This window comes from Lacerta agilis, chromosome 6 (assembly GCF_009819535.1).
Source record: "Lacerta agilis isolate rLacAgi1 chromosome 6, rLacAgi1.pri, whole genome shotgun sequence".
Classification (NCBI taxonomy): domain Eukaryota; kingdom Metazoa; phylum Chordata; class Lepidosauria; order Squamata; family Lacertidae; genus Lacerta; species Lacerta agilis.
The window spans coordinates 46948269-46965073 of NC_046317.1; the positions used below are offsets into that span (position 1 = coordinate 46948269).

At 43.3% G+C, this 16805-nt stretch overlaps 1 protein-coding gene across 4 annotated transcripts in view; it reads right to left on the reverse strand.

Moving 5' to 3' along the window:
- Window positions 1-16805, reverse strand: part of SZT2 (SZT2 subunit of KICSTOR complex) — an 82654-nt gene that overhangs the window by 65746 nt on the left and 103 nt on the right. For 3 of the 4 annotated variants that reach the window (XM_033152371.1, XM_033152372.1, XM_033152373.1), the window contains exons 2-8: window positions 13604-13729; window positions 13245-13418; window positions 10800-10970; window positions 6853-6984; window positions 4617-4776; window positions 3911-4017; window positions 1584-1794 (exon numbers count right to left, since the gene is read on the reverse strand). In XM_033152371.1, coding sequence (XP_033008262.1) covers window positions 1584-1794; window positions 3911-4017; window positions 4617-4776; window positions 6853-6984; window positions 10800-10970; window positions 13245-13418; window positions 13604-13729 — 1081 coding nt within the window. The remainder of the gene's footprint in view (window positions 1-1583; window positions 1795-3910; window positions 4018-4616; window positions 4777-6852; window positions 6985-10799; window positions 10971-13244; window positions 13419-13603; window positions 13730-16805) is intronic. The other variant, XM_033152375.1, reaches the window with a different exon arrangement.

A 16805-nucleotide genomic window follows, 5' to 3' on the forward strand; every position in this document is an offset into this window, starting at 1 on the left:
GTGGTTCCACAACTTTCCCCACATTTCTAGCTGTATGTTATGTCCCAGATCTATCGCTCACTTTATCATGACCTCTTTTACCTCCTCAGCTTTGGTATACCATTCCAGTATATAATTATACATTTTTGATAACAATTTTCTATTTCCCTCCAATATTTCTATTTGGAATTTAGATTTTTTGGTATCAAAATTGAATGGGAGACAATTAGGGAACACCATTAGACCTGATCTGGTGGCAAGTATGTATTATGGGCTTAAGTTGACCTTACTGGGGATGGGACCACACTGAAATGAGGGAGACTGACCAAATGAATATACAGAGCATGTGGACAAATATATATATACATACATACATACATACACACACATACACACACACTCCTGTAATGCATCAGCTGAACCTTAGGATATTTAGTGGAGGGCCTGCCAACAACTTGGTCACCAACAGATTGTCATCTAATAATTTATCAGAAGCGGGTGTTCCCTGTGATAGCACTGACCCTCTGGATTTCCCTCCCAGTATGGCAGGCATATTTGATGAGCTTCAAATGAAGATTCATTTGTTCTGACAAGCTTTCCTCAATCCAAGATGTTTTTTTTTTCTGTTCTTCCAAATGGTTTTTTTAATAAAGATATTCTTGATTTACAAAAGTGTGTGCAATGTCTCTCTTGTATTTTTCCCCCATGTAACATTTTTACAAATCAGTTTTGGTTGTTGAGACATTAGGGAGAGAAGGGGGAAAGAGGTGGGGTGACGGTGTTTCTATTTTCCTTAATATATGTAGGGTTTGGTGACAGCGTTGTTTGTGTAGGTTCTCTGTTGTTCGCTTGTGCTTCTTTGGCGGTGAGAGGTCGGGATTGGCGTAGGATGTGATCGTTCATTTGTGGTTGGCTGTGGTGATTTTTTGGTTTCCTGTGTGAGTGGGGTGGGTGGGTGTTTTTGATCTGGTTAGCCATATTGATTTGTATGCTGTCGGTAGATTTTTGTCATTGTCTTGTTGGGCTGTGTGTGTGATGAAGGGGAACCACAATGGGGTGAAGGTGTCTTCTTCTGTTTGTCCCTGTGTCAGTTTCAGGTTACTGGTTAGTTTTTCTAGTAGGGCTGTTTCCCATACTACTTGGTACCATTGGTCCATGTTTCCCTCAAGATGTTTTTAAAAGTGTGCTGCTACATTTCTGCTTTACTAAGATTTCACTATATTATATGGTGCTGTTGCATTTCAGATGTGATACATCTATGGTTTTATTATTATACACACACGGATATATAATATTAAATATTAAGTGGTATATAAATGTATGAAACTGAAAAAAGGTCTATGAAACAAAACTGTGCTGTTTTGTTTGGTTCTAGGCCAACTGTTTTTTTAAAATGAAGCAAAGAATAGCTGAGAGCTTCCATAGTCCTGCTCATTCATCCTTCAATCTCATGCAAAATCCATCACACCCACTATCTTGCAAAGGTGGCCTACTATGCATTCACACATCTCAAACATGTTCAAGGTTCTTGGGCCTTTTGCACTAGTGAAGACAGGATGGGTAAGATGGGGAGTATTTCTGAATTCCATGCAGAATAAGCTCACCACAGTAATACTCAGGGTTCAGTGATTCCCCGCTGCGCAGAAAGGAGTACAGCAGAAAAGCTTTGTGGTAGACATTCAGGTCCAAACTAGAAGGCTCCACCTCAGGACATGTGGAGAGGTATGTACCAAACGTTGCCATGGCAATGAACTTCATGAGCTCCACATTGGGAACGTGACCAAAACTGCAATCGTAAGAGTAGACGCCACCCACCTGGGGAAAGAAAATCACATACAAGCACTGACGCTTTCCCCCTGGAACATCTCCTGCCACCTATATTGTAATGAAGTCAATTTCAACCCATCCTGCCAAAGTGTATACCAAACTGCAGGGTGCACAATGCAAAATAAAAAAAATAAAAAAAATCTACAGCTTCAACCCGTGCAATTATTTCATTTTGTGCTCCAGAAGTGAAGATGACAGCACATTCCTGTATACCGATTTGCAACATGCAAAGCAATTTTCTCATCAAGCCCATTTCACATTAGTCTACATATACGCAATCATCCTGTCTGCCCAAATTACAGGAAGAGGAATGGCTTTATATGTCACAATGGTCACTGCAACTCCTACCTCCTTCTGTATGCATTTCTTCTTGCTTTTAGACCAAGGCCTGAAAAGTAAGGTACTATAGGCCCCTGCTTAGTGGATACCTTGGAGCAATGATCCAGGGAGTTGGGCATGAGAATAAAATTTTAACTGTCTAGCACTGTGGCGCTGTGGTCTAAACTACTGAGCCTCTTGGGCTTGCCGATCAGAAGGTTGGCAGTTTGAATCCCTGTGATGAGGTGAGCTCCCGTTGCTCGGTCCCTGCTCCTGCCAACCTAGCAGTTCGAAAGCACACCAAAAAAGTGCAAGTAGATAAATAGGTACCGCTCTGGCGGGAAGGTAAACGGCGTTTCCATGGGCTGCTCTGGTTTGCCAGAAGCGGCTTAGTCATGCTGGCCACATGACCCGGAAGCTGTCCCTCAGCCAGTAAAGCGAGATGAGCACCGCAACCCTAGAGTCGTCCGCAACTGGACCTAACAGTCAGGGGTCCCTTTACCTTTAATTCACCTGCAACAGGGTACAGGGTGCTGTTTTAAATGGTTAGGAATTTATTTCGTGGGTTGCTTAAAATATGAACTGCTTTAGGGAGGATAGTTCAGGTGCTGACACCTGTCACATCTGAGTAGTTGGGGTTTTTTTAATTTAAAAAAACTTTGGTATTTAAAACCGAAGGTGTTATTACCTCGGTAATAGGCAATGCACAAGTTCAAATTTCTAGATTGTTCAAGACAATGTTCTCCAGGACACAGGAGAAAGGCGTATAGGTGAACTCATTCTTCAACAGTACATAGGCTGAACAATTGGTGCCAAGACTGGCTGGTGTGGAGGAACTGTGCTGTGCCACTGCCCTTCCAAGACTGGTGTCGCTGCCACTTACTGGGACACGGCAGCGTCAAGGCGGCAATCAGGTTGAAGCTTCATGGACACACCTGCAAAGTTATCTGGGGAGTCTGTGCAGGTCTAAACCTTGACGCAGTCCTGCCCTAGTAAGCAACATCTACTTAGCTGTCAGGCCACCACCCCATTCATTCTTGATTTTTTTTTGTAAGCAAACAGAAATCCCTCTGCTCAGTGCCCCCCCCCGAGGGTACTCAAGGGTACACAGGACTAGCGCCCTTTTCCCCTCCTTGCTAAAAAGTGTGGCACTTACTGTAACAACTTCATGGTGATTACCGGCACCTATTTTTCTAGGGGGGGTGGGAAGCACTGGTCTCCCCATGTTGTACCATATATTTGGTAAGATTAACAGCATATTAAAAAATCAAGAGTTGACCAAAAAAACCACTGTTTTCTTACTTAGGCTTTTCTTTTCAGTAGCTAGGTGTGTGCAATCCTACACATGCCTGCTCAAAAAGCAAGCCCGAGATACAGTATTTCAAATGGGATCTACCTGCAGGCAATTGCAGGACTGCAACTGGGACTTAATCCTAGGTAAGGATTATAGAATTGTACGCAATTATAGAATTTCAACCTCAGCTATCATACAATTGTGTGCCACAAAAATCCATCTGGAACAAGTGTTTCCGCCAGATTCCTAGCCAGCATTACTAGAAGTCCCAGTTCACCTCCTAGCAGGCATTGGGAAAGCAGGTAAATCCAGAAATGCAAGAAGAAACTGTTGCCTAGAGTTATGAAGCAAAGGTGGAGATATCTGGAATGCTAGGCACCACAGGCAACAGTCTTGTTCCCCCCCCCCCCAAGGCTGGCTGGGTCAGCTCTGATCACAGTGCATGCACAATAAAGAACTAATGTGCCTGTCACCAGCACACTTGCACAGCACCTGAACAAAGGAACAGGCCACAGTCCCACTGCGCAGTTGGTTGAGCAGAGTCTCACAGACTGCTACATCTGGGACACTGGTGACACCATCTGTGATCACGATAATCCCTGCAAACAAACAAATATTAGCAGTAGATGGGAGAGGGCAGGCATTCTAAAAGGAATCTAACAGTTAAATCCCAAGGGAGACATACAATTGATGGATAGGGGTTAGAGAATTGCTACTTTAATTCTAGAGGAAGCATGCAGTAGCTTCCTCAGATTCACAAGAGGAGGTATTCTGTTTTTAAAAAATCATCCCAAGAAAGACCCACAAAATGCATGTGACACTTCTGAAAAAAGAAAGGAAAAGTTCTACCTTTCCCCAGGTAGACTGAAAGCTGTAATAAAAAGTTTTGCCACATTGTTTAGATAGCACCTAGGGAGCAGCCCGAGGCAAGACGATCAAGCAGTAAAGTCTGCTGTAGTGGGAACAAACCTGACTTTCAGAGAAAGAAAAGCTAGGACTCAAAACCTCATGATGTGATAACCCTCGAAAAGTGGATCACCTTTTCAGTCTTGTATACTCTTGGGCAGAGCCAGGCTAAGGCTCCTCTCAGCTCCCTTGGCTAATTCACATGTAACGGATGGCTTTGAAACTTCCACAACTCCCCCCCCCTCCATGCTTTCCCTAGCAATCCCACCTTCAGGAAGACCTTTAAACTAACCTGCACTGGAGTTGGATGGCAGCAGCTGAAGTGCCAGAATCCCCTGCCGAATCATAGTGACAAGTCCGACGTCAGCAGTGACCATAGAGACGCCCAGTTTCCTCCCGGAGGGCTCCTGGGGGTCACAAAGACGTTCCTGGTTAAGGGAGGACAGGTCCACCTGCAACAAGACAAGTTTTTATGAGCTAAAATTTGAGCCTTCCCTTCGCTCACCTGCAAGTGCCCAAAGGCCACTCCTCAAAGTCCTGAGTAAAGCCCATTTTTCCCTGCTCTCCACACACTCGGGCTCAACAAGTGCCTCTTGCACATCTGGTGGACTCCAAAGTCAGGCTTATAAAGCGAATGGAAAAGAAGTCTCAGGACCACCTTTGATTACCATCATATGAAGTGACATTTGCTGATGTTCTAATCCACAGTCCCCAAAACAGAGGGGAGTTTGGTCTACACCAAAGTGTGCCCGAGGTTAGTTGTAGGGAGAAGCGAGTTTTTAATCAAATCAATCAAGTGTTCCTTCACAGCGGGATTGCTTTGAGCAACTTCTGACAGGCCCAACTTGTATTGTTAGTATCCATAGTTACTTTCAGGTTTCTTGTTGCAAGATTTCTGCAGGGAAACAATAGCATCAGCAAAAACCTGAAAACCCATCCCAGCACACGATAGTCCTCAGACAGACACATAAGCTTTTTCATTTGGGAAACCATAGTCATCTACTTTTGTCAGTTGCTGGTGTCAGCAAATGCTTCAACCGTTTCAGGCACAGCCTCTGCCTGAGGCTAACAGCACTGAAAACTCTACATCCCATCCTAATAAGTTTCAGTTACCGGTACGTTGATCCTGTGCTTAAAAAAAGCTGTCTCTGCTTTCAAAGCAATTGCTCCAGAAGCCACAGGGGAAGCTACCTCTGTATAAAACAATTTGTAAGCCAGCTCAAAAAATGAGGGTGGATGGAGGCATTGCATCTGTCTGCAGCACAGAAGAATGAGACGAGTGTTAGGTCATGTGCTTATGGAGATCATTCAAGGTACCTTTAACAAATATTTGTGGTTGCTCTCAGGATCTTATCAAAAATCCCTTCTTGCTTTTTTAATTCCTCTTCACACACATGCAGCTAAATCATTTGTTCCAGGTGCAGTGCTGTGCCTGCCAAGCAAAAGTCTTCTCCAAACAGGCTCATTCTAATTCTCAACAGGAGCTTGAAGAACTTTCCTATCTTCCAGCCAACAAAACTCTTCTATCTTTGATCTCACAGTAATCTAGCATAACTGTCAACTTTTCCCTTTTTTAAGGGAAATTCCCTTATTCAGAATAGGATTCCTCGCAAGTAAAGGGAAAAGTTGACAGCTATGAATCTAGTCAGCATTTCTATGGAGCCTCTCTGATTAGCATGTGTCTTGCTCATAACAGGAAGAAACTTTTGCTGCAATGACATTCAATTATGTAAAATATGATGCCTAAGCTGCAAGGGAAAGTGAGGGTGATGCCACCACTTGCCCAGGTATCTCCAAACTTTATGCTTATACAGGGCAGGGCAGTCATTTGGTTGGTTATGGGGATGCAATAATCACCTACAGGTGACCAAGCAGGGAAACAGTTGTAAACTGGAAGAGAGTTACTGTTACATAACATTTACAAAGTACTTTTTAATGTGTTTAAACCATTTTACATATGTTGTGGTTGCTGCTGCTTATTAAATTTCTACGCAGGCCTTCCTCTGAAGATTACAGGGCAGTTTACAATACCATCTTGAGCTTCTATTATCACAATAACATAGGCTGAAAGATGGCAGCCTGTATAAAAGGCACCTAGTTAGTTCATGGCTAAGGTGAGATTTGCATCATGTATACTAGCAAGCAGGTTAGTTCGTAACCCTTCTTTTTCAGCTACTCGCTTAGTCATAAATGACGAATACATAATGCATTTATCATTCTCAGAAAAGCTGCTAGTAAATACAACAAACAAATAAGTAATACCTATCTGCAAGGCTGCACAAGAATCCTACACAAAGGCCATTTTCCTTAAAAAATGAAAAGAAGAAGAAACAACAACCCACTCTCTCTATGGAAATAACTGGTTCAGGTATTTCACCATTTATGCAAGTCCAAGCCAGCACAGCCAATGGCATACATCCAGAGTGTACCATGCTGGCTACTCTTGGGATGGGTGGCATCACAGACTGGATGAGCAAATAATGCAAAAACTCCCACTCATTCAAAGCAGCAGAAAGTAGTCTTCTCACCTGAGTTTTGGGCTCATACTGCTGCTGGAGCATCTCAGCCACTTTGTTTTCAAAGGTGCACAGCCGTGTATAAACCTGCTGCAGGAAGGTCTCTGTTTTGGTCTCATCCAACAGACAACCCTGGAACAGTACCTGGATCAGAGACAATGGAAATCCTTATTTGTTCCAATTAAAAGTACTCTGCTGCATAGTGCAACACCACCAAAACCTGAACAGTGGACTGCAACAATTCACCAGCAAGCAGTTGTTGGTTTTTGTTTTTGTAAGGTGAAATTCTACAAATTCTACAAATTTTTCAAATGATGTTTTGAGCCAGAAATGCGAAAAATTTTGAGATAAAAGCGTCCTACAAAAGCTGCTGTGTACTGTGGCATATAGGCAAATTTCGACTAGGTTACCCAGGACAAATCAGTAAATTTTATCTCCTGGAGATCATTTCCAGCTCAAAATGCATTGAGATAAAACTATCTACAACATTGTATATTATGCTAACAAATCAGTTTTCAAGAATTGTTCCTTTAAATGTAACACTGCAGGTGGGACCTGCCATGAAACTTTGCAGAGTGGAATGTTCTTGTTCAGTGTTCCAGCAAGTCAGTCACACTGTATTCCAGGATGCTCTTTTTAATTTCCCCTGCCACCTATTTTCCTTTTTCCATATCTCCAACCCAGTCAATCCACATTCCCTGGCATCTAAGCATGTTGAGTGCTCAGGCTCCTTGGGAGGTCTGCCTTGTGTGTGTGTGTGTGGGGGGGTTCTGAAAGGTTTTTTGTACTTCTGCAAGTATTGAGTTTTCCTCAAATCTGCTTGTGTGCAGATGCTACTGCTACTGCTTTAGATACACAAGCAAGGGCCCTCATGCCTGAACACAAGGAGAAAGGCGGAATGATGAAGATGTATATTTTGCGCCTCTCTTCCCTCTCCTTAAAAAAGCCATGGGAGTCAAACTGATGTCTGAACTTGAAATGCATGGCTATGTCCTGAAAATGAACATCAATTTTCATTCAAATATCCCCGTCTTCAAACAAGCCATTGTGTTTCAACTTCTTTCCTCTGCCTGGCTGCCTTAGAAATTGGGTTCATCATGTTTCAGAATATCAAAATAGCATGTAGATTTTACAACTTAAATTTTCCCATGGTTCATTTTGGTGTTTCAACAGAGTTACCAGGTGACAAATATGGGAAATGAAACAGAAGACCTTCTTTTGCTCGTTGAAGACTTCCACATTTTTGCAGTTTCTCACTTTGCTACTTTGCACCATGCCATTCTATGCCATGAGAATTAAGCACTAGGTATGTTAACAACCTCAAGGAATATTTTAAAAGAGCACTATTCTTATTATTATTATGCACACGAAATCTCATACCAAGAACAAACTTAGTTGAACAAACTTAGTTGGTCTCTAAGGTGCTACTGGAAGGAATTTATTTATTTATTATTTTGTTTTGACTTTTGATTCACAGACAGTCTGAGAAGTTGGCAAGACCAGTGTAGTATGCTGGGATCACTCCCTCTTTGACCCTTACTCTTGTTTCGTGACACGAGTTTAAAAATCAAACTGCATGACTTTGGGTTGCAACAAGGCAGAAACTGGTAAGAACTAGCTATACGTACAGAGGTCGAGTAGGTGGGAACTGTTAATCAAAGATTCTATCATTCTCTCAGAAATCAGGCTCCCCACCACCTTCTGGATGCCCCTGCACTGCAAATTGAGTTAGGGAATCAGGAATTTGCATAAGCAGAGCATTGTGTGTTTACTTCAAGTTTCCTGATAAACCAGGAATCAACATCAAATATATCACATGGGCATTCTGGGATGTTTTTACCTTTTAACTTCTTGAACCTTGCCCTTTTTTAGAAGGTTGAGAGAAACCCCTCCTTGCTCTTCATTATTCTCCAACATCACAAAGCCCCTCCCCCTCTTCTATACAAACCTGAAAAGGTAAAGGGACCCCTAACCATTAGGTCCAGTCGCAGACGACTCTGGGGTTGCGGCGCTCATCTCGCTTTACTGGCTGAGGAAGCCGGTGTACAGCTTCCAGGTCATGTGGCCAGCATGACTAAGCCGCTTCTGGCGAACCAGAGCAGCACACGGAAACACCGTTTACCTTCCCGCTGGAGCGGTACCTATTTATCTACTTGCACTTTGACGTGCTTTCAAACTGCTAGGTTGGCAGGAGATGGGACCGAGCAACGGGAGCTCACCCCGTTGCGGGGATTCAAACCACCAACCTTCTGATCAGCAAGCCCTAGGCTCTGTGGTTTAGACCACAGCGCCACCGCATCCCGTCTATACAAACCTACAAGACCCAAAAACCTAGAACAAGGGCAAATGTTGGCCCCTTACAGTAATACCCGTTTCTCCTAACTATTGGATGCTCTGCATCTCATTGCAGCACTTGATGAAACAGCTTAGGTAAGGGATTCCATTGTCTTCTTGTGCTTCTAGGAGCAGGGCTTGCGATCCCACCAAAACAGCTGAGTATCATCCTAAAAGGCATAGATTCTGGAACCGAGCTTCTGCTCCAGGCTTACAAACACACACAAAGAGCTGCAGGAATTATCATCTGAGCACTGGATATGCAATTGAATCTCTATTCTGTCTTCTGGATTTCCACATCAAACAGGTGTGCTTTCACCCCATCCTTTTTTAAAAAAAATTTTTGTTAATATATTATTAACTTTTCCTTTGAAAGAATTTTTAGTCTTTAAGGTTACAAATGCATTAGGGGTATTAGATCAAATATGCCCATGATTTAATGTTTATAAGCTGCACTGCATTAATAAATTCAGATACAATTGAGTAGCCAGGAGTAGGAGAGGCAAAGTCCAATACTACACTCAGCACCTCACAATAACCAGAGTTAAGCATATTCAAGCTTTGTGATTGTGCACACGGCAATTCACAATTCAATTGTGTGCACAGAATTCAGCAACTTGAAAATCTCCATATTCATTTTAAAAGGCAGGTTTCCCCCCAACTTTATAGCTGTGAAAAATAAGCTTGAAAATGTGTGGGCCATTCTGGGAGATCTCAGTATGTAAAGGAGAGGCTACAAAGGATCTCTAGTGGTTAGGGGACAACACTCCAATTACCTGAGTAACTCCTTATGCCCCTTATGACTGGCAGAAGCAGAACAGGTTGTAGTGGTTAGTGTGTTGGACTAGGACCTGGGAGACCAGGGTTCAAATCCCCTCTCATGTCATGAAGCTCACTGAGTGACCTTGCTTCAGCCACTGTCTCTTAGTTGAACCTACTTCATTGGGTTGTTGTGAGAAGAAAATGGGGAAGGGGGAAACCATGTGTGCCACCACCTTGAGCTCCCTTTGAGGAAAGGTGGGAAAGAAAATGAATAAGAAATAAATTTAAAAGGCTATGCAACAAGACAAAACATGTGATCCTGTTCAATTTGCATAGCATATACAGGGTTCATAAAAGCATTGCTAATTTTGACTTTTTTTAAAAAATGTCCATGGTATAGGATAAAGAGTTAACCAATCTGTAACTTCGGTACCACTAATTCAATATGAATGCACTGCTCAACACAGGTAAAGTTGATCAACAATGGGATTTTTGTCTGTTTGCTGCAGAAATGCACCTTTGTAGAAAGAACAGCCTTTCCCATGCCGCAGGACATAACGTGACAATGAAAACAGATTTTGCAGTGGAATGGGCGTGGGATTAAATGAGAAGACACTGAACTAATCTAATCCTTAGCAAATCCATCTCATTTACATAACATGATGACTTAATTACAAAAGGTTTGCTAACAGTGGGACACTTGCCTAGAGCTCCTGACACTCTTCCACCCTAGTGTGTTACCTAATTTATGTCACAGGAGAGTCTGGTTCAAATGTTACTGTAAATTGTTTACATATGTAATGAAACCTCTCATTATCAGCAGTCTCTCATGTTAACAGCGAAACACAAGACATAATCACTACCTGGTGTGTCTGCAGACCGATGATGGAAGAATATACTTGGATGGTGATGAAGATCTCAGGTTGGTAGATAATGTCAGAGCCTGGGATTCGAAAAGGCTTTAACAACCCCACTAAACACCGGGACAGGGCATAGAACACTTCATCGAAAATTATCTCCCCTGTAGAGTCATCCTGAAGAAGAAAAATGACATAGTATCCAGCTTCTACTGAAGTTGTGCGAGAGACAGGAGTCTCTAGCTAACTAACTACAGTTACTAATCTCCCTTTCCTGGGCAAGGTTCTGGAGCACTTCCAGGCACTTTTGGAAGAAACCGATTTTCTGGATTCATTTCAACTGGAGTTTAGGCTTGGTTTTGGCACAAAAACTGCTTTGGTCGCCCTGTATGATGACCTCTTTCAAGAGAGAGACAATGGAAACATGTCCCTGTTAACTGTTCTCAACCTCTCACTGGCTTTTGATACCATCAACCATGGTATTTTTCTGCAGCAACTCTCTGAAATGGGGGTGGGTGGCACCGCTTTGCAGTGGTTCCAGTCCTACAAGGATGGTCATTCCCAGAGGGTGTTACTTGGGAATGCTTTTCATCCCCATGGAACCTTCAATGTGGGGTTCTGCAGGGTTCAATCCTATCCCCCATGTTGTTTAACGTCTACATGAAACCACTGGGTGGGGTTATCTGGAAGTTCTGAGTACATTGTCAACAGTATGCTGATGACACCCAGCCCAGCTATATTTCTCCTTTACATTTGCAGGTGAGGCAGTGGAAGTGCTTGACCAGCCTTGTCTCAATAATGGACTGGATGAGAGCCAAGAAACTGAAGCTCAATCCAGATAAGACTGAGGCACTGTTAGTGGGTGGTTCCCTAGATCAGATGGCTGGGAGATCGCCTGCTCTTCATGTGGTTACACTTGCTCTGAAGGAGCAGGTTTGTAGCTTGAGGTACTCCTGGATCCTTTGCTGTCACTCGAGGCTCAGGTGGCCTCAGTAGCCCAGAGTGCCTTCCATCAGCTTTGGCTGGTGGCCCAGCTGCGCCCCTATCTGGACAAGGATAGCCTAACCACTGCTGTCTATGCTCTGGTAACCTCAAGGTTAGATTACTGCAATGCGTTATACATAGGGCTGCCTCTGAAGACGGTTCGGAAACTTCAGCTAGTGCAGAACTCAGCGGCCAGGTTGCTCACCGGAGCAAGATGGTTTGAGCATATCACACCGATCCTAGTCCGACTGCACAGGCTACCAATTAGCTTCAGGGCCCAATTCAAAGTTCTGGTTTTGACCTATAAAGCTTTAAAGGGCTCAGGACCGCAATACCTCAAGGACCACCTCTTTTCATATGAATTTACCAGGACCCTGAGATCATCTTGAGGCCTTCCTTTGTGTGCCTTCTCCTCAAGAGGGTGGCAACATGAGATCGGGCCTTCTCTGCAGTGGCTTTCCATCTGTGGAATGCTCTCCCCAGGGAAGTTTGCCTGGTGCCTTCGTTATACAACTTTAGGCACCAGGCAAAAATGTTCCTTTTTAGCCAGGCCTTTGGTTGATCTGATTTACATCCTATGCCCTTTTTTAAAAAAAATTGGGGGGGGGGAGGGCTATTGGGTTGTTGTTTTTTATTTTTATTATGTATTTTGTGGTTTTATACCTGTGAATCACCCTGAGATCCCCGGGTATAGGGCAGTATATGAATTCAATAAATAATAATAGGAGCATTCCATATGTAATTGTCAGGGAAAGAGGGATTGCTCAGGAGGAGCGGGGGGAGAGAAAGGGGGAAACTGCGGAGGAGAGAAAAGAGAGCGATTCAGCCAGTAAAAGGGAGCTGTTGGGATATCGAGAGCAGTTGCCTATAATCTCTACAGATTCATCTCCCTCTACCAGCCCCCACCAAGAAACGTCTCTGGAAGAGGGAGAGATTTCACACACTGCCGGTAGCAGACAAGTGGGTGAGCAGAGGGGGAGGCGGAGGCATCGACGTCATATTAGAGGGCCGAGAAGTTGGCTCTGTTGGCGCGCGGGGGGAGATAGCAGTCCGGGAAACTGAAAGTAATTGAGCAGTCATGATTTCAACACTCTGTAAATCTTAATGAAAAATAAACAGCTTTTTAGCTCACCACTGGAGCTGGTCGTTTCTCATGAGCAACATCAAAGGCAAGAGAAGCCTGACAGTAATATTCTGGAGACACTTATATAAGTGAATATATGAATATATGAATATTATTCTCTCTACTGGGAATAAGTCGATACCCAGCAGACAAAACTCCTGTATGAGGAGTTTTCTGTTTTCCATCAAGATAGGAAAATAGAGCCTGGGAGACTCTTCTCCAAGACAAAGATGTGCTATCGCTGACAAGACAAGCTTTGATGAAGAAGCACTTCTAGGGCAAGGAAGAGGAAAAAGGATGACAGAAACACTCAGGGAACACAGGATGAGAACTAGTATACTTACCACAATCCCTGTAGAAGGGCTCAAATCCAATTCAATCACAAAACGGTACTGGCGCGCAAGGAAAGTGACTTGTGTAGAAGGCACTAGGAGATATGGCCTGGGTTGAACAGGCTCGTCAGGTTGCCAGCTATTTGGAAGTATGCTGAGAATATCCAACTCATTATCTGAATGCACCTTCAAAAAAGAAAAAAAGGGGGGAAATGGAGGCAGGACACAACCAAAGCAGGACACAACCAAAGCGTAAAGCTCGGCTATAGATGCATCTTCCTTCCTAGACGCTCATCAGTCCAAAGCTTTCCTACTTTGACTGGCCTAAGACGTCATCGTTCAGAAGTAAACTTTATGTGGAGCTTGCTTACCAGTTCAGATTCAGGCACTGCCCAGATGACCTGATGCAGACGACTGAGAAACCAAGCCAGGCGCACATTGCGTGAAATGCGATAATCCTTTTTCATTAAGAGAAAAACCTGCCCGGCCTCCTCTACCTGCAAGTAACAAAAAAGAACTGTAATCTCACATCTTGATTATTTCATAAGAAACTCATCTGTTGTCTCAAATTGTTCTTTGTCATTATACAGCCAGAACAGGATGGCAAACATTATATCACTCAACAATTGCATTAAGATGCTGCATGAGCCCAAAGAGCAAGATGTACAAAAAAATGGTATATTTTATTTATTATTATTTTATATTTTATCTTTAAAAACATACATCACCCACTCATAAAATATCAAGGCAGTGTACATCAGTACATACAAATACAATAAAACATAAAATAGCACAAAGCAACACAAAATAATCATTACAATGACTGGCAAATCTTGGGGGCAGTTGCTCCGGGTCCAAAATTGTTAGGGAGACAAAATTTCAACACCTGGTGCTGCCTCAATACAGCTACGTGCTTCCATCACTGGGCTCTGTTGAAAACGGCTTCTCCATGCGAACCAGGAAGTGATCTCTCATTTTCTTATCTATGTGGCTGTGATTTCCTGGGTGATGCAGACACCCACCCTGCCCTTCCATGTGGCCCTGGGCACTGGCAATCCACGCTATGCCACGGCTTCGGGGTAGTGAATATTAAACAGCTGAATGGGCCTGTCAGCACAAAAAGGTCTTCAAGAGATGTTCCAGAGTTAGCAGTAAAGATTCCTGCCAAATCTCTGCAGAAGAGCATTATTATTAATTATTATTATTATTATTAAGAGCATTTGTACTCCTGATCTTCCGCCAAAAGGCTCCCAGAGTGACTTACATACAATCCATTAAAACAAGTGACTTACATACAATCCATTAAAACAAGACTGTCCCTACCTGCAGGCTTACTAACTGGAAAAACCACAACATACTAGGAAAAAGGGGCAGGGAGGAAAGAGGAAAATAAGGTTACTCGTAAATTAAGAAATTATTGGGACACTCACATGCACTACTTTAAGAGACAGTGGCTGTTCTGCAAACAGACAAGGGACACTTTATGAGACCTCCTCATGAAAGGTGGGAATCACCCCAGATTGTAGTAGCTGCATTCTGCATTACCTGAAACTTCTGGACCAAGCAGAAAGTCAGTACCACACTAAGTGCATTGCAGTGGTGAGGTTGCCAATGCATGGACTACAATAGCCAAGCTAACCTGATTCAGATACGGCTGTATCTAGCATACAAATGAAGCCAACGAAAGGAACTCCTAACCATAGAAGTCACTTGCGCCTCCTATATATAGAGTATCCCCATGCTACTTACTTACACCTTCAGAACAGGCAATTGGCAATGTGACCTACCCACAGAGCTTCCATCTTTCCAGGATTCAAACTCAGTTTATTGGCCCTCATTCAGCCCACCACTGCTTCAGGGCTTGAACAGCCATTCTGAATCCAAATGTTATGAAGAAACAAAGCTGTGTGCCATGAGTATACAGTCATACCTTGGTTTTTGAACAGCCTAATTCTCAAATGTTTTGGCTCCCGTACAATTGAAACCCGGAAGTGACTCCGGTTTTTGAACAGTCTTTTGCAAGCCGAGCGTCTGACAGGCCTTCCGCGGCAGGAATTGCTTTATTATTTCTCTTTTTCTCAACAGCTGGTTAAGAGTATGTTATCACTGGAATTAGTATTGAAGTCTGTGTGGTATGTTCAGTGTACAATGTTATAAAATATTTATTTCTCTTTAACACTAAAAACTCTAACTACTTCAATAGAATTTACTCTTAAATTTGTGTGCAAAGTGTAACAAATGCATTATCATATACTGTAAGTATCTGGCATGTGGGCCCTTTAAGAGAAACAGCTATGACCCAGGAGGCCTGGAGAGCTGACTCAGGTGTGGCCTGGCTGGAAAAGTTTGTTACTACTCTGTGCAGGCTCTCAGGCCTCTACAAGAATAAAGTTTGCTTTGCCAAACTTAGTTTGTTGTTTATGTAGAAATGCATTACAGAGGACAAAACACATAGGATTACAGCATGAGTGTTTTTTGGAACTAGAAAGGTTTCATACTTTTACAGCCAACAGAAGGTGATCCAATGAATATATAATATTGCCTACTTTATATTTCTTACATTAATATCAATTTTCCTTGGAATACCTGGTCACTGTTAGAGATAGGAAGAGCTAGAAATGGTCAGTTATTCTTACTCAAAAAGCCTGCTTTTCCCTTAATGGCAAATTAAGGCTGCTACCCTTAGACGTATGCTCTATTTGCCTATTAGGCCTTAATTCTGAGCAAGCATCCATAAGGCTGATCTGTAGATGAGGGGAGTAGTAGCTTGTCGACTTAAACATGCTACCACATGTGCACTATTAGTACCAAAAAGGGAAGTACCAGGCCTGTGTGTGGGTAGGTGATGCAGTAACAACAGTGGGCATGCAGAGTCCAGCACATCTCCCTACATCTAAACATTCCCTCTGCCAGAAGCGTTTGGCACCGTTGTTGTTCTAAAGGCACCTCTCCATAGCAAAGGGACCCCCTGCTTGTGGCACCCTTGACTGCAAAACTGTTGGGCAAACCATGGATGAGCTTTTGACTGAATACAGTGTTCTCATGAAATCTCTTTCAGGTTAGGTGCAATATACAGCCAGACACTTATCCAACACTACTGTACCATGTTGTTGTTTTTCTGTGTTACTTTGTTTAAAAAACAAAAAACAAAAAAACATAGGCTGTTCGACAGTTTTGCTTTTGTAACTGCAACATAAGCTGCGACTTGTTTAATTCACGGCATGTTTGTAAACTGCCCTGGGGACCGTTTGGTGAAGGGTGGGCTGCAAGAGCAAAATAAATACAAAATAAACACATAGTAAACAAGATCTAGGAGTGGCAGTGAGTCGTTATAGGGCTGTGCCCCGTATCTGTACGCAATGCAATGCGCCCCCTTGCATCCACGCGCTCACTCCACCGACACACATACACAGAGCCCCGAGGCAGGGACTTCCCTTTGCACCCCCGCAAAGCCTCTCGCCCCCTTCGCAGCTCGCAGCCCTGCCTAGGAAGCTGGAGCTTTCTCACAAGCAAGCGCGTGCCGCTGCACACGGCCCGGCCCCGCGCTCCCCAGCCCCGCGCGCACAGGAAAGC